The sequence below is a fragment of the Xenopus tropicalis genome, chromosome 7 (assembly GCF_000004195.4).
Source record: "Xenopus tropicalis strain Nigerian chromosome 7, UCB_Xtro_10.0, whole genome shotgun sequence".
NCBI lineage: Eukaryota > Metazoa > Chordata > Amphibia > Anura > Pipidae > Xenopus > Xenopus tropicalis.
The window spans coordinates 49,338,389-49,364,968 of record NC_030683.2 but is presented as its reverse complement, the minus strand read 5'-3'; the positions used below and the strand labels follow the sequence as shown (position 1 = coordinate 49,364,968).

General features: G+C 38.1%; 1 protein-coding gene across 3 annotated transcripts in view; it reads right to left on the bottom strand.

Moving 5' to 3' along the window:
* Positions 1-11,305: 11,305 nt before the first annotated feature.
* Positions 11,306-26,580, bottom strand: part of bmpr1a (bone morphogenetic protein receptor type 1A) — a 66,739-nt gene continuing 51,464 nt past the window's right edge. For 2 of the 3 annotated variants that reach the window (XM_018095826.2, XM_012966867.3), the window contains 9 exons: positions 22,953-23,055; positions 22,762-22,858; positions 21,464-21,560; positions 20,111-20,249; positions 19,836-20,028; positions 19,346-19,643; positions 18,820-18,995; positions 18,084-18,214; positions 15,974-16,550 (listed from right to left, as the gene is read on the bottom strand). In XM_018095826.2, the coding sequence (XP_017951315.1) occupies positions 16,425-16,550; positions 18,084-18,214; positions 18,820-18,995; positions 19,346-19,643; positions 19,836-20,028; positions 20,111-20,249; positions 21,464-21,560; positions 22,762-22,858; positions 22,953-23,055 (1,360 nt within the window). In that variant the 3' untranslated portion in view covers positions 15,974-16,424. Of the gene's footprint in view, positions 16,551-18,083; positions 18,215-18,819; positions 18,996-19,345; positions 19,644-19,835; positions 20,029-20,110; positions 20,250-21,463; positions 21,561-22,761; positions 22,859-22,952; positions 23,056-26,580 lie in introns of all 3 variants that reach the window. The other variant, XM_018095824.2, reaches the window with a different exon arrangement.

Here is a 26,580-nt window from a genome sequence, read left to right as displayed (position 1 = left end):
AGCAGAGGTACACGATCGCAGAAAACCAGTAAATATGCCATTCTTGTGGCAAGGTGTAATGAATTTTGATGCTGTTTTTTTTATTGATTTCGGAATTTTGGTGGATAACAGACTGTGTACTCTAGGCAGTGGCTAGTAAAGCAAATAATGTGCTTGCATTATGGGGTTTTGGGGTTGTTTTATCTGGAGATGGTAGAGGGGACAGAATTACTCTTTACAAGCAGATTAGAGGACATATAGAAAGAAAGTGGTGATCTTTTTTTACATCGAAAATAAGAGCATACCTACCAACATTTGAAAAATATAAAGAGCGACAAAAAGAAATGCAACCACTCCCATTTTACAAAATTTGTCAGGTTTTTAAAGTTTGAACACATTTCTTGGGGTTTGGGGGTCTTGTTTTACGTGTTATTCCAGTTTTGCTAAAACACCTTGAAATTGCCATTTAAGCTGCAAGTCTCAGTTCCCCCAAGAGACCTGTTTAGCTTATTAGTTCCAATTGTATCTCAGTGCAGGTGTTGCCTGTTAAGTTTTCTGGGCTCTCTGCCAAAACCCTACTTATCTAATTAAGTTTAAGAACCTTTGTATCTTTTTTGGCATTCAGTGCATCATATCAAAGAGAAATAAGGGACTTTTCAATAAGAATCCAGGACTGCAGGTTGCGGGATTGTCAAGCTAAAATTGGGACAGTTGGGAGGTATGCCAGAGTTCACCTCTTGAGAAACTCTTGGCATGTAAATGTTATTCTATTAGTACTTGGAGACTTTCCTCGGGCAAGCATAATATACAAGGCTATAGCAATCTACAGTTTAGTAGATATCAGTATACCTAGTTTTATTATTAGTTTTATTTATCTGTCCTGCCTCCACCCCCTGTCTATCATTGGGAATCAGTGTTGGTCAAGGGGGGTTGCATGGCTATTGCAGAGTGTGAAATTGTTAGCACAAGTTTGCAATACATATTCCTTATAGCACTAATATTTTAGAGTATAATTCAAGTATTCAATTCATGTATTGATCACTACACAACTACTTGCATTTGGCTGAGGCTGCTAGATGTTAAAATTCATATCTAAGTGAATTTGCCATCACTGTATTATATTTATATAGCAGCACAATGTTGCCATCGTGTGGCGAAAAAAAAGCTATACAGCTTCCCCAGGTCTTAACATCAGAATGTTTATTACACCAGATTTCATGGATTTGCTATTTGTAAGACTTTTGTTGTAAATATTTTGTGTAATGCCCCTCAGTTTTTTTCCACTGTGCCCTATTTATAACTCCAAAAATGTTTGCCAGCCTATTGCTTCTATTAGGAAAAAAATAGGGAACCCTAAATAGGGAACCTAAAGCTACTCCATGTTTGGTCCTTGTGAGGTACAAATAAATAACAAAGAGCATAGATTCATGATTTAAACAATAGGCTAAAAGTATGTTTAACGCAAGCCTACTTAATTGAACTCATTTTGAACAAGGGGGGATAGTGATCCCTTAAATTCTATTACATCAACATGACTTGGACATAACTTTGTTGAACAAATTTCACACAGGAATTCCTCAGAAGCCAAGGAGGGTCAAAGTTTTTAATGCTGCTACTTCAGTGCTTAAAAATAGCCCATATACATGTGTATATCCCTCATAATTGAGATATTGGAGAGAGGTATTTTGTTATAGGGGTGCATTATCCACAATTAAAAAGACAGTTTAGCACCCATACCTTTTGACCCTAACAAGTTATGTCCCTGATCTGCCAAAAACTGAGGCAATTTTACACCACCCTCCAGCTTTTGCACTGTCCCTAATCTAAGAAATCATTTTTAGGCCAAGAGTCATTACTATGTTATTCTGACACTTACAGGGGACCTGGGAGGAGGAACTGCGCCTGCTGACGCCCAAAAATCTATTTTCCCTCTGTGAAATGGAACATATAGGAAGTTGTGCACCATCCCATTGCAGCTGCGGTGATGGGGTCACAATGGCAGATGATATGGGCTACCATCAGACCAATGAAGTCACTGGAGTGACAGAGGTTGTTTACATGCAACCAGTGAGTTAGGGATAAGTTTCCATGGCCTTCTGGAACAATCTAAGATGGCTAAGTCCTGGTGGCTGTTACAAATCTAGTCTACTTTAATGCCAGTTTATTGCAGGCCTGTCCAGTCTTGGTCTATACGCAGCCCTCATAGAATAGATCCAAGTAGATTGTCGAATTTCCCTCCACATGTTCCACAGGATAAATCACAATCCAAGGGCACTTGTTCCTACTCGGGAGGCTTTCATGGTAATCCCCATTTAATCTAGAGCCACCCATGATTCTGGGGCAAACTGCATGGAGTTTTACCACAAGCCATATTTACTGGAGGAAATGAATAATGGAAACCTGCCCAATGCTGACTGCCACATTAGGGAGATGGAGAGTTCAGTGGAAGAAATTTGCTCTGTAAACACAATGACACAGACTTTCTTCAAATAGGAGGGTCCACAAGAATTACAGTGGGGAATGCTATAGGTCACCATGCCGGCTGCTAACCAGATCTGAACACCAGTGGGTACAACCTGGAAAAATACAATGGAATCAAATATAGCTCATGTGCACCCACAGGGCTTACTTGATTTTAGCCATGCTGGTAGCATTCAAAAAGTGATGTGGCGCCCAGCGCCCACACTACTACCATAGCATGGGCTTAGTCCATTAAAATGCCAATGCTTTTAGTGAACCCTGTAGATCAGGGGTCCCCAACCACCGGGCCGTGGACTGCATGGGACTGGGCCGCCGACGTTACCACGAGCGCCAAGCGTCCCCCAATTCAGAACGTGAATGAGCGCGCCGCGCAACTGAAGGCGGAACCGAACGCACCGCACATAGAGGCGCGATTGAACACACCGTACACGCAAGACCGCGCATTCATGTTCCCATCATCTCACTGTGCTTTCACTAGAATGTCGCTTGGCATATGGCCCCGCTCCCCCTCCCCCAGTCCGTGGAAAAATTTTCCTGGTAGCAACCGGTCTTGGTGCCAAAAAGGTTGGGGACCCCTGCTGTAGATGATGGATGAAGGGGCCCCTATTTGCCAACCAATTAGATCTTCATTGAAACAGTTCATTAAATTGTAATTTCAGTAAGAGTGGTCCAACTGGGAGACCCCAGCATATAGCTGTGTTGCAGTAAGTAAGAAGTGGAAGATATCCCACTTTTCAAAAATGGATGCAAATCTACATGACACATAGCTTGGCAATTATATGTTTTTATCTATATAGTGGATAAAGATTAATAAGAGCTATGATAAGAGATTTACATATGTGTTTTTTTAAAAAAACATGAACATTCGAGATTTTTAAAACTTTATGTGACATTTTTTTTGGCTGACGAAAAGTACGCCAGGATTAAGCTGGTGAGAAGCATTGAGTCCTGTCAGGGACACATTTTCAAGGGGAAGTTAATCACTGAATAGTTTTCTATTTCACCCACTTTCAAGGGAAAGTTAATCTCATCATTGTTTTCTATTTCACCTAGTTTCAAGTGAAACTTAAACACATTATTGTTTTTCAAGAATGAGCGTCAATGCCCCTAAAATTGGTTGTTTGGGAAAAATAAAGAGAATTCATGGAAACAAACGTCCGTCTAAAAAATTACTGATTTTCGAAATGCAAACTCAAAATTTTAGTGCCACCGATAACAGTATTATTGTGACTTAATAAATGCAACAATGATTTTGATTTCTACAGAATATATGGTCTACAAAAATGAGGTTTTCTGGTGTTAACTTACCCGTTAAAGGGGTGGATCACCTTCAGGTTCACATTCAGTATGTTATAGAATGGTCTATTCTTGCGATTTTGCAATAGTTATAGTTTTGGAATTATTTGCCTTCCTCTTCTGACTCTTTCCATCTTTCAAATGATGGTCATTCTTCTGTGAGGTTACAATGTCATTGTTTACTTTTACTTTTTTATTTACTGTTACTTTTTATTACTTACCTTTCTATTTAGACCCCCCTCTATTCATATTCATGTCTCTCTTTCAAGCCAGTTATATTTGGAACATTTCTTGTGCTCTATGAATGTGTTCTTCTTGGACGATACATAAAAATGGTCTTCAGTTGTACTTCATCCCTTTGCTTTTTCAGGTCTTTATGGTTTATCCCTTTCACTGCCAGCCGTTTTGGACAAAGCGGAACTTCTACTGCCAGACAGTTTTTTAACATTTTGCACTGTTTCACTTTAGGGGCCTTTCCTCGGGGGGGCCTTTTAGTTTACCCAGGAAAACAATATATCGTTTTTTTCAGGACAACCTAAGCTTTTAAAATATGGTAGAATTTTTGTGTAATTCCAATTTTGTAACAAGATATAGGCTTCTAAATGTCTAAAAAATGAAAAAAATAATATTTTCCATAATATAAACACATATACCAGAAACAAAAAATATTTTATGCATGAAAATACACCTGATTTGGAAAGTCCCATGTCTCCTGAACGTGCCAATACCAAATATATATAGTTTTATGGAGATTTCTCACTTGTATAGGTCAAAACTCTCCAGCAGGACACTACCAAATTTCCAAAACACTGCTCCAGAAAGCTGCATACTTTAGATTTTAAGGCCAAAAATTCCGCTAACAGAAAGTTTATCCCAGAAAATTTTACATTTTTAGAAAGAACAGATTCTGGGGAATCCTGAATAGGTAGAACTGTCTGTCTGCTCCAAACTACCAAGTCACAATGCTTTCCTAAAGTTATTGGTTTTTATCAAAATTTGTAAAAAAAATTTAAAAATCGCTTCAAAGCTTCCAGTCTATAGTATCTTAACTCCTAAAGGTCATAAAGTAACCAAATAAAACACCCTAAATATGAACGCCAGGGGTCCACTGAACAGTTTGATGCCCAATATGTATAGGTTTACCTAAGTATGTGGCATGTAGGGGCCCCAATGGGAACATACCCCCATATGTACTGTCATTTCTGTCATTTCAGCTTCTGCAAAATCAACATTTACATCATTATATGTGGGATAACGCTAGTAAAAAGTACATTCACCCCAGAAAGTCATATATTTTTGGAAAGTACACATTCCCCCGAATCTAAAATGGGTACCCATGTCTTCTACTCCAAAGTACCAAGCTGCAAAGCTTTCCTAAAGTTGGCAATTTTGATAACATTTCCAAAAATCCACTCAAAGCTTCCAGTTTCCAGCATCTTATCTCCCATATAGCATTAGGTACCAAGATAAAACACCCTAAATATAAACGCCAGGGGTCCACTGAACAGTTTGATGCCCAATATGTATAGGTTTACCTAAGAATGTGGCATGTAGGGGCCCCAATGTGAATATACCCCTATATGATCTATCATTTCAGCTTCTGCAAAATCAACACATTTACATCATTACATTCACCCCAGAAACTCATATATTTTTGGAAAGTACACATTCCCCCGAATCTAAAATGGGTACTCATGTCTTTCTACTCCAAAGTACCAAGCCATAAAGCTTTCCAAAAAATCACCTCAAAACTTCCACTATGCAGCATCTTATTTTCTACAGGTCATTAGGTACCAAGATAAACCTCCCTAAATATGAACCCCAGAGGTCTGCTGAACAGTTTCATGCCCACTGTACATAGGTTTATCAAAGCACATGGCACTTAGAGACCCCCAAATATACCTTGTGCACACTAATTTCATGGCTTATGTTTACCTTATTCATAAACACACGGCAGTTTTATGAAGGGTAGAAGCTGCAGAAATGTAGGGTGACCCCTAAAAACCATATATTTTTGGAAAGTACACATTTTGACAAATCCAACAAGGGTAAAGAGTCCTTTCTACACCAAAGTACCAATCTGCAAAGCTTTCCTAAAGTTAGTGGTTTTTATGACATGTGAGAAAATCGCATAAAAATGTTGCAATTTGCTGCATATATCTCACACAATTTCTTGCGTACAAAGGCAAGTCACCCCAAATAGGAACACCAGAGGCCTACTGAACAGTTTGATACCCAATATGCATAGATATACTAAAGTCTGTGGTGTGTACTGACCCCAAAATGAAAATAGCGCATAAGGATTTCTCGCCTGCCAACTCAGCTTCTGCACACAGAGCCCCCTGTCAGCGTATTATGTGCAGTAACACCCCCTAACTATACAGAGACCCCCAGAAAACCATATATTTTTGGAAAGTACACATTCTGACAAATCCAACAAGGGTAAAAAGTCTTTTCTACACCAAAGTACCAAGCCACAAAGCTTTTCTAAAGTTAGTGGTTTTTATGACTTTTCAGAAAATCACATAAAAATGTTGCAGTTTGCCGCATATATCTGACACAATTTCATGCGTACAAAGGCAAGTCACCCCAAATAGGAACACCAGAAGCCTACTGAACAGTTTGATGCCCAATATGCATAGATATACCAAAGTCTGTGGTGTGTACTGACCCCAAAATGAAAATAGCGCATAAGGATTTCTCGTCTGCCAGCTCAGCTTTTGCACACAGAGCCCCCTGTCAGTGTATTATGTGCCGAAACTTCCCCTAACTATACAGAGACCCCCAGAAAACCATATATTTTTGGAAAGTACATATTCTGACAAATCCAACAAGGGTAAAGAGTCCTTTCTACACCAAAGTACCAATCTGCAAAGCTTTCCTAAAGTTAGTGGTTTTTATGACTTTTCAGAAAATCGCCTAAAAATGTTGCAATTTGCCGCATTTATCTCACACAATTTCTTACGTACAAAGGCAAGCACCCCAAATAGGAACACCAGAGGCCTACTGAACAGTTTGATGCCCAATATGCATAGATATACCAAAGTCTGTGGTGTGTACTGACCCCAAAATGAAAATAGCGCATAAGGATTTCTCGTCTGCCAACTCAGCTTTTGCACACAGAGCCCCCTTTCAGTGTATTATGTGCAGTAACCCCCCCTTACTATACACAGACCCCCAGAAAACCATATATTTTTGGAAAGTACACATTCTGATGAATTCAAAATAGGTAAAGTTATTTTTGTACACAAAGTTACACATGGCAAAGCTACGCTAAAAACAGATCAGGAATACTAATATAGGGATAAAAATGCAATAAAACCACAAAAATTGTGCAAATCAATGAAACAACAAAATAAGTCACATGACTGTAATTAGTGGTTATAATATCTGATCAAATAGTCACGCTGTCAAAATAAACAGTTTTGGGGGGAAATAAAAAAAGAAGTAAACTGAAAAAAAAAATTAAAACGTTTTTGTGAGTTTGTGTATACATGTGCACATGTAAAAGTTGTGTGACAGTGTGTATATGAGTGTATATAAGTGTATATGAGTGTATATAAGTGTGCAAAGTGGGGGAAAAAAAACTGCTAAATTGTGTTGTATGTGTGTATAAATGTATATAAATGTGTGTAAGTGTGTGTAAAAGTGTGTATAACTAAAAATACCTTACCTGTCTGAAGGTCAGATCGGTTCCCTGCTCTCCTTCCTGCAGTCGCCGAGGAAGTAGGTGGGAGGCGTCTCTGGGGGGGGGAGCAGGAAGCAGTACAAGCAGCAGATGTGATGCGATCGCATCTGCTGCTTGTAGGATGGTCCTGCGACAATCGCATCGCAGGACAATCCCCCCCAACCCCCTCGGCTCGTTGCAGAAGGGGTTGGGGGCACATCGGTCTCTCTGCACTGGCGGCTTTTGCCGCCGATGCAGAGAGAAGAGCTTAGCCATAAAGAACGTAGATACTACGGCGTTCGGTACTACGGTCTTGGCAGGGAAAGGGTTATATGTGATAACAACTCTTCTGCTTGCATATAATAACAAAATCTTGTGGTCACAGGGCACAGAGCACCCACATCCAACTGACCTGCACTGAAATAGATCCTCAGGAGCAAATATCAAATGGGATTTGCTCCTGAGGAAGTGTACCGTCAAGTACACGAAACACGTTGGGCTTTCATGTTCCTGTTTTACACGACATACTGTAAGTTTTATTCTTTTATTAGCGTCTTTATAATAAATAATATTGCACCAGCGGCTGTTCTTTTTGTGCCTTATTGAGGACACAGCCACAGCTTATAAGAAGATACATCATACTTATCTTGCACGTGGATACTGTTGCGAATTACAACAAAGATACAACATTTGGTCATTTAGCTACATGCTACAATTGAAAAGATTACATCTGTTTTGCTTCACCAACACTGCCATCTGGTAAGCAGTTAGTGGTACTGCACAGTGGTGTGAATATAATTTTGAGCGCTAGTTTTTTGTTTATGGTGATAGTTCATTGTTCCGTTTAAACGTTGTTGCACTATTGTATATTTTTTGTTTTCCTACATATATGCGCTCTGGCTGTATACACCGTTGAAAGGGCCCAATGTGTCCCTTCAACCACTTGCATCTGATTTTCTAGATCTTTATGGTTTACACACCACCATGTGGAGGGGTGATGTTAAAAGAGAGTATCCCTTAACTAAAAAAATGTTCCATGTTAAAGGAGAAGGAAAGGCAAAGTCTCTTGGGGGTGCCAAAATGTTAGGCACCCCCAAGTGACTTTAATTGCTTACCTTCTACCCCGGGCTGGTGCCCGTTAGCAGAAAACAGCACCAGCCCGAGGTACCTGCAGCGCTTCCTCCTTCTGTCTTGAGTCGCGCACATGCGCAGTAGAGTGAAAAGCCGAACTTTAACAGAGAAGTCGGCATTTCACTCTACTGCGCATGCGCCTGTCGTTTAGTCGTTCCAAAACGAAGGGGGAAGGAGGAAGAGCTCTCTACAGGTACCCCGGCTGGTGCTGTTTTCTCCTAACAGGGGCACCAGCCCGGGGTACAAGGTAAGCGATTTAAGTCACTTGGGGGTGCCTAACATTTTGGCACCCCCAAGTGAGTTAGCCTTTCCTTCTCCTTTAAAAAGAAAATACACATACAGACCCCATGGTATTCCACCTTGTGCTTTTCATACCCTTTGTTACTTAGTCATAGGCAGTTAAAACACCATAATGCCAAGCAATATTTAAACATGTCAAACCCCACCCATAAATAAACAAAACTAATCAGAGAGTCTACCTCTCTCAATTACATAACTATGTTATACACATACATTTATCGGGTTCCCCATTTAGACCTGTATGTAAGCTGCTTAAATAATAATAAAATTCGAAGTCAACCACAATATATTGTTTATTCTTGATAAGGTGAAGTATCATAAGTCATAATATGTCAAAGTATGTGAAATCATCAGTTACCAGCAGTGATAAATGGGCTCAATGCCTATTTTATATTTATTCATATGCACTCATCCACATAACATTATAAATATATATATATATAATATATAAGTTATATTTACATTATTTCATAAATAGCATGAAAAATATTTTTAATAACATTATGTAAAGCATGTCACATGAAACGCATAATTAAGTCCCAGTGGTAAGTGTTTATGTAGATAAAAAAAAATCCAGAAGACTTCTCTTGGCTAAGGGAAGAAAGAACGTGGCGATTAGTTGCTGCAATTTAAAAATTCAGTGACTAATCAGCAGTGAAATTCGGGCGCAATTAGTCATAGCGACATATACAGTACCCTATGGGGGGAAAGACACACAGACTTTTAAAAAAAAGTCAGTCAACTAATCGCCACGTGTCTTCACCCTAAAAGGCAGAGCAAATCACCCCTCCCTTAAGGCGATATATTGTGTGGTATTCATGAAATAATGGGAGTATAAATTAAGTCTGTATATTTGTTATGTATATAATGTTATGTGGATATGAATATACAGCGGTGCTTGAAAATTTGTGAACCCTGAAAGCCTGATAACACATACAATACATTTGTAAATGTGTATCAAGTAAATTCAAGACCATTGTTAACCTAGCTAGAAGTAGTCAACCATCAACCCCAACTGCAAGGCGTCTAACAGTCAGAGAGGTTACAAAGAAACCCAGGGTAACATCTAAGCAACTGAAGGTCTGTCTCACATCGGTGAATGTTGATGTTCATGAGTCCACCATCAGGAGGACACTGAACAGCAATGGTGTGTATAGCAGGGTAGCAAGGAGAAAGTCACTGCTCTCCCCAAAAACTATTACTGGCCATCTACAGTTTGCTAAAGATCATGTGGCAAACCAGAAGGATATTGGAAGAATGTTTTGTAGACAGATTAAGACAAAATAGAACTTTTGGCTTAAATGAGGAGCATTACATTTGGAGAAACACCTATTCCAACATAAGGTCCTTATCCCATCTGTGAAACATGGTGATAGGAGTGTTCTGGTTTGGGCCTGTTTTGCTGCATCTAAGTCTGGACAGCTTGACATCATTGATTGAACAATGAATTTTGAACTATCTGAGAGAATTCTAAAGGAAAATGGCAAGACATTGCGAAATTAATCTCAAGAGACATTGGGTCACGCAGTAAGACAACAGATCCTAAACAAACAATGTATGTTCTGGAATGGCCAGGTCCAAGTTCTGACCTTGGAAAGACCTAAAGTGAGTGGTTAATGTGAGGAAACCCACCAACATTCTGTTCTGTATGGGAAAATGGGCCAAAATTCTTCAATGTGCAAGACTGATCAAGCTACCGCAAAAGTTTAGTTGCCGTTTATGCTGCACAAAGGGGGTCACACCAAATACCGAGAGCGCGATTCGCTAACTTTTGCCACACACAGATATGTAATTGGATCCAGTTTTTAATACATGACCAAATATAATAATTTTAGTTTCATTTATTTCACAAAACGTATAGTGTGGTTGACTCTGAACTGGGCTTTTACTATTATTTATACTTGAATTTAAGCTTATTTATACAGCTTAGATACCTGTCTAAAGATTGAACCCCAGAAATGTATAACATGGTTATCGAATTGACAGATATGGTTAGACTCTGTCTGTTTAGTTTTATGTAATGATGGGTGGGGTTATGACTTGTTTAAATATTGCTATGGTGTTTAACTGGAGTACTGGAGGGTATGAAGCACGTAAGTTGGAATACTATGGGGTCTGTATTTGTATTTTCTTTTCAACATGGTACTTAAAACACAAATTTGGATTTATGGGTTGCTCTTTTGTTTGGGAACATTTTTTCATTAATATTTCAATTCATGTATCATAGCTTATTTATGCTTTAAGATACTCTGGTGGTGGCTCCTGTGGATCTGGAAAGCATAGTACTAAGGTAAACCCCCCAATCTGTCGTTTATTAAGAAATAGCTCGGGAGCTTGGGTGATTTAATATGAAAATAAAGCACACATACACCCACTCCTTCATTATTATCATGCAATCATGTAATAACGACAGAACGTACCTGACCAGAGAAATACACATATACACAACAGTTTACTAAAATAAGCTTATTTACTTAGAAATGATACATTGAACATAATTGGTGTACAGACAAAGCAATTTATGGTAAACTTAATATAAGGCACCTCTGAAACCAGATGCTGTACAAAATACATTTAGTGTTACATTTTAAATTGTTATTCTACATTTTTTTCATATATCACAATAGTATAACCATACAGCTTATTTAAACCTTATTTACACGTATGCTAATTTAACTACACTTACTTTTTGTATACATTATACTACATGGTATAGACAACATTAGAATGGCAATGTCACATGTAAGAAAATGTTCCCTTTAACACTTCGCATGCCGGACGTGTTTTTTTTTTCTTTTTTAAACATAAAGAAGGTCATCACAAGCTGTTGGTCAACTTGCAACCCTGCACCAAACAACCTGTAACCCAGAAACAAACTATACAGAACTGGTAGTTGGTAACTATAGTGTCAGTGCTGTATATTGTACAGTCTGATGTGTAAAGGGTTAATCAGCTTCCACGCTGAAAAAAAATTGAGGACACAGGAGGAAAAACCAGGGTGTCAGTTATACAAAATGTATTACTGCAAGGAAGAAATGTGGAGTTTTTAAGGTGTCACAATGAAGGCTTTTCACTAACAATCTGTGAAGCTAAAGCAATTCAGATCTATGCGGACATAAAAAAAAAAATGTACGTTGCATAAGTTATACAGAAATCAGGTGTACCTTAACAGTTCTGCTATCATAGTTGAATTTGATATAAACACAGGGCAAAAAACAGACCTATTTAGTTTATTTTCTTCAAGTAAAGGTAGTGTTGTTACGATTAGACTCCATAGATACACATTACAGTCTGGCACATTTGCTCATGTTGATCGGTCTCATTCTTTTGGGTCTGTGCCATCACTCGCCAATTGGTCATTATTTTTTGGGGTACAGACCTGCATGAGCGGCTTAAGTAGGATGTAATGCATGGCACAAGAACCGCTTGTGGGTGTAAGCCATATGATGAAAGATGTGTTCACTGTTTAATAAAAGAGTAGGCATGTGTGCATAGTTAAATATAAGAGTAGGCACACCTGGACCGTTTTATATACATTTGCTCTGCACTGGAAGGCTATGTGAGCATATACTGACTTCATTCTGCCTATGGCTGTCTACATCAATGAGGCCAATGTGGAAAGTGAAGAATGTTGGTCTTCTGCAATGTTACTCCATTCAAAAACAATGTTATTTTACATTTCTTAGTATAAACCATTCATATAAGTAAAACACACAGACTGTCAAATGTTAAGTGTTCCAATCTATGGATAACACAAAGGGCCGTCATTGGTCTTAAATGATCTGAGGCATGGCCACAACTAGACCTGGGCAACCTGCTGGACATCCCTTGCTTTTAGATTTGCCTGTAAATTCCTAAAGAAAAGTTGTATGATTTAAAGGGCCAGCAACACCACAACAAAAAAAAAATTAAATACTAAAAAAAAAAAAAAAAAATCAGTTGAAGAGGTTAACTGTTGGTTTAGCAGCTGTAAATATAATATATGTTTACAGAAATGGTTCTATTCTATGTGAAAAAGGTTTTTATTCTATTGGTGTGTTAAGGGGCATGAATGATATTTAACCCCCTGATCACCTCCATATAACTATTAATCAATGCTATGTGAATGTGGCAATTACACATTTAAATGGAACTCCCCTGGGCAACAATCTAATGCACTTGTATTAACTATAGCAGGCTAATGTTACACACAGCATTTTAACAACCAGTATTTTTTATGGAAAAACACTGCCCATGTAGGCTGCCAGTGAAATTAATGGCAACCACTTATTTCTGGACACCTCTTATTTCTGGTTAACAACACTGACTACCTGTTTGCTTTAATGTACACACCATTATATATAAATCCATGCAAAATCCACACTTTCATTGTCACTGGCCCATGTAATGAACTAAATGAGAGTTGCCAGGCATACCATTTTATTGCTAACCGAATAGTTTGTTTCTATCATTTTTGATGGCACTTCAGCAAATGTTGAGATAACAAAACTGCAACATTAAAATCTTTAGTTAAAACAATAACAAAAAAAATTACAAACATTTGCATACAGGACAACTAAAGGTGGCCATACATGTTTAGATTTTAGTCATCTTCTGTCAAATGTCCAAATACCGATCGTATGCAATGATCTAAAAGTAACATTCACATTGAAATTGTAGGATAAAGTTGGAGAATGTTCTGTACAAAGTAATAAGCAGACAACAATCGTACAAGTGACATCCCAGAGATACAAGAATATCGCCAATAGATTCGCAGATTTTATTGTTATCAGACCAAAATTTTCAGACCTGTCCGATCGACTAAACAACCAATCGCCATGGTGCAAAAAATTATTGGGATGATAATTCGGACCTCACACGCGGTCCGAAAATGATACAAAACTGATTATATTGGTGGATGTAAGGCCAGCTTTAGGCATTTAATACTGAGAATCACTTTGCACGTACAGCGTTGTTAGACTTTAAAACTTTACTTAGTGCATGTACAGTGGTTATAATGAGCCTGTTTTTATTTTAACTGCATACAACTTGACGAACATTACATACAACACTGGATAGGAACTTTTCATTTTAATTCCAATTAAGATGTGTAATTCATTGGAATAGTGACAAAACAAGCCCAAAACAAATCATTAACAATGCAGCCAATGAATGCACTGCCATTTGTACTGCCTCTGGCTTACACTATAGGGCCTATACATTTAGAAAAGGATGGTGTTCCACATAAATTCCCTGATTTGTTGCTTTTTTAAACTTAACTTCCTTAAAATAAACTAGTTTTTTATTAAAAACTGCAGTATTTGCCAGTTGTGGAGTTTAGTGTTTGGCAGCATTAGTGTCTGAAATTTAAATGGTAATATATATTTAAAAAAAAAATTATATGCACAAATCATAGCAGTGCCTTACAAGAACTAGCAACGGATACATGGCATATACTTTTGGCAAATAATAATATTAGGCACAAAATGTACAAAACTTGCTATACATTAAAATGAGGTAAATCTCTACATTCATTAATATGATTAATCTGTATATGGGCCCAAAGAAAGCAAATATTTTCCTTGCTTTTATATATTTCTGTAACATCTGTGGTTTGGTTAAAAAAACCTGGTAATTATGGCATAAGAATGTTTTTTTTACAGTAAACATGCAGTAAGATTTATAAAGCAAATTGCTAAGTAAAGGCTGAGCTCGGAACCATTCCAGAAGGGCTGGTCCTGCCTTGAAGATATATAGTACCAATGACCCTTAGCCTTCTTTCTATAGCAGTACATATAAGTCCTAGATATACTACAGTTCCACAGTTGCACAGCCATTAACCTGAACTGCTCTAAGAATTTAAAGATCAGAAGTGATTTTGAGTTCAGATTTCAAATCTATGGCTATAAATATTCTTTTTTATATTTGAAGAGTGAGTATTTAATGCAATGTCTATTTAAATGTACCCTTTAGTCCAGTTTACTAAAGTGAAAATGTACACAATCTGTAAGTAGTAAAACCCACTCTCCTTACCACATTCCCATTACTTCTTCGTTCATTTGCTATATCACATGAATATCACAAATTCAAACTGCAGACAATGTTATTGGGAACACACAGCTTTGGTTGTGCTGCTCTAAGCCTGTGTTTTGTTTGTTTTTTTTTGCAGGCTGAGAAGCAGATCTGTTCCCTCAGTAAAACTGTACTGACAAGTACAGCTTCTGCCACTGCAGAAGGCCTCTGACAAGGCAGAAGCTGTACTTGTCAGTTAAGTTTTTCCGAGGTGCAAAAAAACAAAAAATTGCAGGCTAAGAGCAGTGGAGCAAACTCTCAATGTGCCCTCAGCCTTACAGATATCTGCCCACTAGAGTACATGTCATAAGCAATGCGTGTTTTATCATGCACATGATACATTTAGATTCTAACCAGTATTTTGATACACATTTTTATCTTGGCATATACACTTTTGAAGGTATTCGTGATAAGAAGGGATCTGATGACAGCTATTAACCAAGAGGTAAAAGAATATCTTATCAAGGACTAAATAACAAACAGGGAATGAAAAACCTTAAACTGTATATAAATATGGTGTAACATTAACAAATCTATTTTGCCACTGTTTGCCCTTCTTCGAATAACCCATCCCAGCTGTGTGTGAGAGAGATAAATATATTTATACAAATACAGTTTCATGCAGCCATGGATTGAGTCACATTACTCTTTTGGAATTAGCAGTTAGGTCCTTCCTAGTTGAAATGGATAGTCTGCAATTGCCACTTTCTATCATAGAAACAATATATATCATGAAACCAAAATTTTCACTCCAATTCAGCAGTGTTGAGGGAAGCATAGATATAAGCTTCAGCAGAATCTCTGAGCATTATACATGTGTTTTGCAAGGTCCTTTATATTTTGTTACAGGAAATAGCAGCATGCCGATTCACTTGTAATTTTAAATGTTTGATTTTTGTTGTACAGTTTCATTAGGGTACAGCATCTAGATTACTAGGCACACATTTTACATTTTTATCAAAAAATAAAATAAAGAAAATCTTTACATGGGTTCTTCATTATGATTTTCAACCTATGGAGAGATGGCAAATTACTTCTGGCAAAATAATAATACATTTTCTTTTTCCATTTTTTTGGTTCATTCATAATGTACTGAGTTATTATTGGGATTCACTGACATTTAATCCACAATAAATCTGTTGAATAATATCTTATCTAATTACTTCTCCAGGGTAGCAGGCAATAAGGAAATAAAAATGCCTTTAACATGGTTACTGCTTTCACGGAAAGCAAAATATTCTGAACATGCGATTCAGTAACCATCAAGCTGAATACTTTCATGTTAAAATGACCAAAGATTCGATATAAAAATTTTGAACAAAAATAATCTGTCCTTGAGTACACGGAGGCTCCCGATGAGGAAGAGATGCACCCGGTGTAATTCTACACAGTACTTAAAGTCAGTATATAGCAGCCAGCAAAATAAAACAAGGAGGTGCACAGGAAGTATCATTGCCTCCTCTTTGCACTTGGCTTTTTTTTTCCAAAATAGTTCTGATACCAGTGTCCTATGTTCTTGTCAAATCTTGACGTCCTGGGACTCCACCATCTTTGCAAGTGTCTTCTTGATTCGTAGAGCAGTGAGCCGGGAAGCAGGGTTTTGAGCCCAGCACTCTGCCATCAGTTTTAAAACAGCTCTCAAACACTGCAGAGGAAGACACATTATATGGTGTAAATCATTGTTAATTCCTCAGCAGAATAAATAAATAATTCACCAATTGCTATCACAACTATTCTATTCTATCACAACTATTTTATGCATTTATTGCAACCTTTTATAACAATATTGCAATATTAAATATACTGCACACTGTTCTACATTTTTGGAAAACAATCACTAGATAATACTGTATATAACCATTTCCTTTTTAAACTTCAGCTCATTACAAAGACATTCTACAGGCAGTCTAACTATATGGCCATATAGGCCATATCAGTAAGTGGGAATACATAGCCATTTCTTACGCTTTTGTATAAACAGTTGGCTGCTGATAAAAAAAAATATTAAAAAATGACTGCTGGCCAGCAATACGTCATTTAATTAGCTTGGAGTTATAAATTAAATCGTCATGTCCAAAAAATGGAAATATAGCAGTTCTGTGCAGTGGTGGACAATATAATTACCTTAGATTGGTGGTATATGCAGGAACCATGGTGGTTAAAATGCTACCTGTGCCATAAGCCTCTAATTCGCTTTCATCAGGAAATTACTGATAAACTACTCGTAAAAGCAGCTACACAAACTTGGTTTGCTTCAATTTTATGTACAGCTGCACCAATATAAGCACATACAGGAGGCAATACACTGAAGTAATGTAACTCTAGGCAGATGCACATGGTGGCACAGGTATAGGACCAGTTATCCAGAATGCTTGGGAACTGGGGTTTTCCGGATAAGGGGTCTTTACGTAATTTTTATCTTCATACCATAAGTCTACTAAAAACTTAATAAAACATTAATTAAACCCAATAGGATTATTTTGCATCCAATAAGGAATAATTATATCTTAGCTGGGATCAAATACTAGGTACTGTTTAATTTTTACAGAGAAAAAGGAAATCAATTTTAAAAATCGGAGTTATTTGATTAAAATGGAGTCTATGGGAGACAGGCTTTGCGTAATTCAGAACTTTCTGGATAACAAATTTTACACAGATATTTTACACAGCTGATCTGACCCTCTCCACACAAGCTCCAAATGAGGTACTTCTATTACCGGGAATAAGATTCAGTAACCATCAAGCTTAATACTTTCATGTTAAAACGACCAAAGGTTTGATATATTGTTTTATTAGCTTCACATTTACTGCAATCATTCTGCTACTTTAAATTGTTTAGACTTCAAGATCTTGCAGCAATGCAAAAGATGAATTGCATATAGTCTTTTGGTAGCCTGAAAATGTTGTGCCAAAGTACTTTGAAATAGGTCCCCATATACTCTAACGTGAATATAGCCCTACATGCATTTGTATCATTATGAGGTGAGACACACTGAAGTCCAAGAGATGCATACTTTGGGCCACAACTATGTGCCGTTGCATAACAACTGAACTACTGTTTTGTGAGATATCAAATGGACAAATATATCTAATTACACTATAATTAGTGTATAATATGTAAACCGCAGTGCCAATGAAAACCTAAAAACTGTAAAAGCAAAATTCGTAGAAAACTTACTTCATCGCTGTTCCACCTATTTGAAACTGTAGGTCTTAGACATTTCATGCAGACAACGTCTCTCATATCCTCAAAGGATGGATCATTTGGCACCATGTCATAGTAAGGTAGCTGATACTCTTCAACAATTCCTTCAAATAAATTATAGAAAATATTTTTTTCATCATGATGGACAAATGAAAATCTGTTTTTTCCCCCACTATGTGCCTAGCTTTTATTAACTATAACTATACTACTGTTTCCACTACTTTTGTTGCAAAAAAAATTGTGAATAGCACACAGCATAATATGGTATACATTATGACCCAATGTTTGTGAGCCCAGCAGCTTGGGTCAAGATGCCTAAAATCCCATATAATACATACACACAATATATATGGGATTTTTATAAAGGTAGAGGTAAAGATTCCATTATCTAGAAACCCTCCCTCTCCCATCAAAGTAGTGTAATGATTACACAGCCTAGACCAGTGTCTAGAGCCCCAACATCTTGCTCATCACCCCTTGCTGATGCTCCCAGTGCCCTCAAAGTAGGTGACCATTTTTAAATCTCTGGCCTGGAAAGAAGTCTCCTGCAGGCCAGCAGTCCAGATGGGGCTTCTAAGCAGCCTATTACAGCCCCTATTTAGCATGCCCATAGAACTATTTTCATGCTTGTGTAGCCCACCAACATCTGGGTGTGGCTCATGATGATGTCAGACTAAATGGTCTAAAGGTTTTGCCTGTAAAGACTTACCTCCAGTTATGCAGCGACGGGTCATCTCCCAGATAATTAAACTGAAGCTGTAGATATCTGCCATAATATATGCCTGGAAGTGATTCTTATTTAGACTTTCATCCAGAACTTCTGGGGCCATATAACGCTTTGTCCCCACACGTGTGTTCAGGGGTATATCAACTTCATGTGTATCACTAAGAAGTAACATTAAGGGAACAGTAAGAGACAATGCCACTTCTTTTTGTTAAACTGCACAAATAAGATGGCTAGGGTGGGTTTTCTCTACAAAAAATGTTTTTATAACTTGAAAAAAGTGAACGTAACATATTCTGTTATTTTGTAGAAAATCTTATTTATTCAGCTACAGAGGCTGGAAGAAGCGCTTGAAAACAGCTGGGGACACCTTGAACAAAACATCTTTTAATAAAATAAATATACAAGACACCTTATAGTGAAATGTTTGCCTGTAGCTGCACTTTTCATACTGTACTGTACCACAGCATACGTAACCTCAGTTGTGAACACAGAGCGAGACACAGCATACCTGTTAAATTTTACTGCAAGTCCCAGGTCAGCAATGCAGCATGTCCAATTTTCTTTTATAAGTATGTTTTTACTTTTCAGATCCCTGTGTGCAATGGCAGGTTTTCCTTGAGTGCCATATATTTCAGTGTGGAGGTGACATAATCCACAGGCTGCTGAATAAGCAAGCTTGAGTAAAGATCTAGTATCCAGAGTGGTACACTTAAGGAAGTCATACAATGATCCATTTTCATGATACTCTGTTATTAGGTACATTTGTGTCCATGAGCCTGTTCCTTTAATATCAGCTGCTATGAAACCTAAAAATGAAAAAAAAAAAAAAAAAAAATGTATTTATCTTATGGCCATTAGCTCCCTTGATACAATCTTATATTAAGGTGCTTATTTAAGTCTTTATAAATGTGGTTACAAGTTATAATAATATAAGGCTATGCAATGTCTACATAGTACAGGGCTGAGTAGACTGGGTAGAGTGTTCCTTATGCACTTACCAAGTATATTCTCATGTCGCATGAGGACAGTTTGGTAGATTTCAGTTTCCCGGAACCAGCTGGCTTCTTCAGCAGTAAAGAACACTTTGACAGCCACCTTCTCTCCTCTCCATTTTCCCATCCATACTTCACCATACCTTCCCTTTCCTATCTGTCTAACCATTTGGATCTGCTTCGCTATAGTACGCTGCACCTACAGATTTAAAGCATCACATGATTAAATAAATGTATTATCAATAACAACAAAAAAGAAGTTAAAAGAAATTTATACTTACCAATAAAGGCAGCCCAGAGCCACTACCAGAGCTTTGTGATATATCAATAAGAGCCTTAAGGGACTCCCCTGCAGGTATAAAGGCATCATCGGGGTCCAAATTCCTGTTATATAGCATCCTTTGGGAATGCAGTTTATGTCTGTAAAAAAATTACACTTGTATGTCCAAGGTGATTGCACCAATATACATAGGCACTAATATAAATCACTCTCAATTATATATGTACAAGAAAAAGGGCACCCAGGGGCTAAAACTGGACTATTCTCTTATCAGTGCTTAGATACTGCAAAACGTAACATGCTTTATGAAGTACACTATCACTATTTATTGGCTATAAATTTTAAAATCAATTCGTAACCCTTAAAAACAAAGAAGGCAGAAAGAGAGAAGTACCTCCATTGTTTGTGGCAAAAAGTGACATGCACAATATATAGAATTCTAATTACAAAGAGATGATAGTAACAATAAATGGCAAACCTCAACTCAACTGTTAAAAAATTCCAGCACTGCTGTCCTGTCACATAATTAGAATAGTTATGGTTTATTAACTTTTCAAATGGCATTCATTATTTATTTTAGTTTTTGAATTATTCACATTTTTCTTGCAACTCTTTGAAGTTTCTGAATGGAAAACACTGACCCCACCAGCCAAAAAAGTATTTGCTCTGTGAGGTTACAGTTTTGCTGTTGTTACTTTTTGTAGCTTTCTTTTCTATTCAGGCCCTCTCCTATTCATATACAAGTCATTCTTCCCAACCATTTCCTGGTTGCTAAGGTAACTTGGACCCTAGTTACCAAAAAAATGCTGAACCACCACACTAGAGAGCTCCTGAATGGAAAATGAAAAACATTGAAAATTGTCTCAGAATACTACTATCTAAATCATAATAAAGTTTACTTAAAGGTGAACAGCCCCTTTAATATTTTGCATTGCATTAAATTAATCCATGCAGAGCTTAGATAGATACCACACCTGTACTGACATAATCCTAATTTATTGGCCTTTTTCTTAACAGTAACTATGTAAAGAACAGTATGCAGTCACTACAGTTGTTGACAAATACAGTTACATCCCATTTGGCTAATTTAAACTAACTGGTGTATCTGTGCCCAGTAAACAATAGTATTATATGTTTGAGTCAATGACAAGCAAATCAGTTCATATTCTACTTACTGCAACTACTATAAATAAGGGTGCAATCATCAGTGACTACTGTAATACAGTAGCAATATCAATAATCACCCCAGGTTTATGTAGTGAGCTACAACACAAAATAATCATTGTACAAAGTCCAAGACACACAGGTAAAGAACAACAACAAATAATTCAATACTATTCAAATAATGTCTTACTTGTAAAGCCAAATGATAAGAATGAAGCCGGCTATAATAATCACACAGACCACCAACGAAATGATAAGAGCAATGAAGCGCAAACCATATTCTGCATCTGAAACAATGAAAGAAAAATGTCATCTCAAATGTCCTCTCCAGTGGTTTCAGTTCTGCTACATAAGCATAAGGTCAGTTTGCATATAACACGTCTGCATAGCTGGTCTCTGGTTTAACCATGTGTATGGAAATACTAATGTAATAAATGCAAAGTACTAATAAAAAGCTCTGCCCTCACATCACCAGAATATTTATGCCAGGGATGTAAATGCCAAAATGTGTCCTCTATCTCCACATTACTGTGCACTGATCAGTGCTGTATTAGCCTAATTGTGAACAGATGGAGTGGATTTCAGTGCAGAAAGCTTAAGTTTGTATTTTCATTCCAAAATCTACCCCATTGGGCATTAACAGGCCAACGCCAGAACTGTCATTCAGTGCACAGTGATGTTGGGGAAAAAGAAATCGGATTGTTATTTTCACACCTGGCGCAAGTATGCTGGTAAAGAAATTGCCTGGGTGTGACACAGCCCTTAGGGTTCATGCATTTAAGATTTAATATAAAGTAAATTGCAATGCTCACAGGCATTTATTCCAGTTTTCCATTTTTTGCATCTAAGTTTTTTAAAGCAATATAGCAACACAATACAAAACGAATCTAAAGAATTGCGGACACTTAGGAGATTTATCAAGACACGAATGCTCCGTGTATTTTTTTCGTATGCTTGCGTAACTTTTTCGTACGCTTGCACGAAAAATTCGGAAAGGTTCTGCTGCTGTTTACAATCTTTCGGATCGCCAATACGATATTATCGTGACTAATACGATTATTTCGTAAGCATTTCTTTAGAAATTATTGTATCCAATCCGAATTTTTCCCATTTGGGATTCGAACTCGTGTTTTAATAAATTGGCCCCTTAATATTGACCTAATGTTTTTGCTTTCAAATCTGAATATTTGAAAGCATGTGTGTGCACATAAACTTACTGTCAATTAAAGGGCATGGATCTACTGCAACCCTAAACAAACCGAAACAAACTGCTGCTTTTGTGTTAGTAGGTTTTGTTAGAATTTAACTCTTTCACATAACTTTAAACTAATGCCAAATTATATTTTTATCTGTTGATTATACAGTTACAAATGAGCAACCTGTGAAATGTAATTCACAACATAACTAAAACGTGTATATATCAATATAAGACATGATACAAAATTGGCAATATTACAAAATTATGTATCTATAGTTACTTTGTCATACCTGGTAACTTTGGTGACAATGTGGGCTGCAAGTCTCGGTTACAGAAATCAGTCCTGCAACACTCAATAGTTCTCCGTGACAGGGCTTTTGGAGAATCCTGTTCAGATAACATTAGACAGATGGAATTAATCTTAGAAGAGTTTTCTCTTAATTTTTTTTCTCAAATGCACTTAACACAGTTAGAGTTTTACCTTGCACTGAAAGTCTGAACCCTCCATTTTCATGCAGCCTGATGTCAAAATGATATCCCCGTGGTCATCTTCTTCAATCATTGCAAAGCACTGTCCATTTGTGCTGGAATCAATAACAAAAAGAGTCTTTACCAAAAGCGTTACCATATGGAGCAAGCCCGCGGGCCACATCCGGCCTGTCAGCCCTTCCAATCCGGCCCGCCGTCTCCGTCCCCCTTAAAAGAATGACGGGCCCTGATTGGTTGCGCCCCGTGCGTGCGCACAGCGTCAGCACGCACGGGGCGCAACCATATAAAAGAATGCACTGGGGAGCTGGGGAACAGAAGGACGGAGGAAGCAGCGGGTCGCTGGGGGGGAGCTAAGAGGCCCCATAATTTTTGATGGCAGCCCCGGGCGTAACGCTGTCCCGGCCCGTCTGTTAGTTAATGTGGCCCCTGAGCCAAAAAGTTTGCCCACCCCTGGTGTAGAACAAATGTCCCTCAGAAAGTTCTGTTGAAGTTTACACAGCACTATTCTAGAAAGATGTGATGAGAAGGTTAAAGCATTATTACTAATCAAACATGTTGAAAAGCTCAGGCACAGGACCAACAGCAAAACTTGAATAAAAGTTACAACTAATGTAGTGCATTTGTTCTATATTTTAGGATAAAATGTTTAAATTAACTTTTATTATACCAGTCTTAATCAAGTAACTGATAATAAACTATAAAATGCAACAAAGGTAACACCAGCCTATTTGCAGCCTAGAAAAAGTTGTGCAAGGCCTTTTACATTTAATGTTATTTTAAGTCAAAACAAAGCTCAGAGAAAAGTTTCAATCTCAACATTAAGAACAGCATAGAACAAATCTTTTATTATAGGTGCATAACTGGACAGTTGTGGCCATTTTTAACCCCTTAATGCAAGGGTACCCAAGAGCTAGATCGTGGTCTACCAGAAGATCACTTTTAAGTTTCTGGTAGACTTCAAGGCAGGATGCAATTCCAACACTTCTTTCTTCCCCCAACATACTGGAGCTTTTGAGTGTGGCCACTCTTGCCACCCATCCATGTAGTTTCGTTCCAGCATAGAAAATTGTCCCCGAATGGCTGTTGGATAAGTTTGTTTCCACTTTTTATATGTTTCTGTGTGCAAACTATAAAGTGGGCTGTGAAAAAGGGAAGTAAATGTACAACAATCTTTTTCACATAAAACTTGAAGTTGGCACTTCTGTGTTGGCACTTGTGTACTCGCGTATTAAACATCAAGAGCAGGGGTCCCCAACCTTTCTTACTCGTGATCCACACACAAAGACTTGGAGAGCAACACAAGCATCATAAAAGTTCATGAAAGTGCCAAATAAGGGCTAAGATTGGCTATTAGGCAGCCTCTATGCTCACTATCAGCTTACAGGGGGCTTTATTTGGTAGTAAATCTTGTTTTTATTCAACCAAAACTTGCCCCCAAGTCAGGAATTCAAAAATATCTACCTGGCTTGGGGGCACTGTGAGCAATATCCAAGGGGTTGGTGAGCAACATGTTGCCCCCGAGCCACTGGTTGGGGATCACTGATCAAGAGTGATACTTTTTCTTGTGGCTTGTGCCAAATGATAGACATCATACTATTTTTATTAAGGTAGATTTCATGACGAAGGCCAAATGGCAAGAGTAGATCACAGGATGACAAAGTCTGGGCACCCCTGCCTTAAAGACTTTTCCTAACTGCCACAAATATTTAGCTATATAAATTGTTATAAACAGCCACAAGATGGCAGTATTAGATCCTTGTTTAAAAACACCTGTTTTTAATGGTAAAAGCTTAAAGGAACAGTAACACCAAAAAATGAAAGAGCTTTAAAGTAATAAAAATATAATGCACTGTTGCCCTGCACTGGTAAAACTGGTGTGTTTGCTACAGTAACACTACTATAATTTATATAATAAGCTGCTGTGTAGCCACGGGGGCAGCCATTCAAGCTGGAAAAAAGGAGAAAAGGCACAGGTTACATAGCAGATAACTGATAAGTTCTATAGAATACAATAGTGTTTTATCTGTTATCTGCTATGTGCCTGTGCCTTTTCTCCTTTGAATGGCTGCCCCCATGGCTACATAGCAGCTTATTTATATAAATTATAGTAGACTCTCTGAAGTAAACACACAACTTTTACCAGTGCAGGGCAGCAGCACATTATATTTTAGTTACTTTTATACACTTTCGTTTTTTGGTGTTACTGTTCCTTTAACAAAAGCCAGCTTCTATTAACCCTTTCACTGCCAGTAGATATTCAAAAATGCACTTTGGAAATAAGCAATTATTTTGTGCTCGTTGAAAATTACCCATAGTAAATACACCTTAAGTCAATTTACGCAGGAAATAAGGTCATTTTGTATTACTTACCGTTAAACCCTTTTTTCTTAAGACGTCGGTGGGACCATGGGGTTATAGCATCCACCACCAGGAGGCAGGACACTGAAGATGCTACTCCTTCCTGCTGCTATACAAAATTCCCTTTATCTAATGTCAGATATTTTCGGCAAGTGGAAAAGCGATTGCTGAAAATACCGCCATCCGCCTACCACCTGTGCCTGCACCGGATTCTCATTCATTCCGGTGCAGGCACAGGTAGGAGGCGGATGGCGATATTTTGGGCAAGGTCTTTTCCTCTTGCCGAAAATATACGCCAGATGCCTCGTCTGACATTAGCCTTCAAGGTGTCTGTGAGACACAGGGACCTTAAGGACATATCAAAAAGGTCCCCCCACCAAGGCGAGAGGGAGGAAGCGAGGTCTGCCGATTAAACTGCAGGCTGCAAAATCTTCCTTCCGAAATGAGTGTCGGAAGCTGAAAAAACTTTGAATTTGTTAAACTTTGTGAACTAATGCATTGAGTGCCATGTGGCGGCTTGGTTCCTAAAAGACCAGGATGTGCTGATGTCCCTGGTAGAATAGGCTGTGATCTGCTGGTGTGCAATAAAAGCTCTGAGAAAACAGTCTCCCTAATCTAAAAATGGTCTCCCTAGTAAGGTTTAGAAGGGGGATAATGTAGGATGGGCACCACGAAATGAATTTTCTGGACCCGGTGATAAATCCTAAAAGAACAGTTGTTTTCAGGTAGCCATGACAGCACGGAACACAGCTGAAGCAAACCCTTTACATCTCAGGACTAGCCTCCCATTAGTCACATTGTCAAATTTAGGAAACTGGGATCTGGGTGCCATACTGGGCCCTGAGAGAGGAGATTCGGGGGTCTTTGGTAGAGGGCCAGGGGTACACTCAGCAAACCAGGATCTTTGAGGCCAATCACGTGCCACCACAATCACTAAGCAATGCTCGGTTCTGATCCTCTAAAGTATTTTTGGAATGAGAGGTGGTGGAGAGAAAGCATATGCTAGGGAAAAGTCCCACTGCACTGTCAGCGCATTCACTGCTAATGCCAGGAGATCTCTGCATCTGGAGAACTGTGGAACCTTGCAGTGGTGCCGGGATGGCAGGAGATCTCTGGCAGCCTCCATCGGTCCACGCTCCCCTGAAAAACCTCCAGGTTTAAAGACCATTCGCCAGGGTCTAATTGGTGGCACCTGGAATAATTTGCCTGCCGATTTGTGGGCTCCCTTAATTGGGAGTCGTGGATTCTGCAGTGAATGGCTC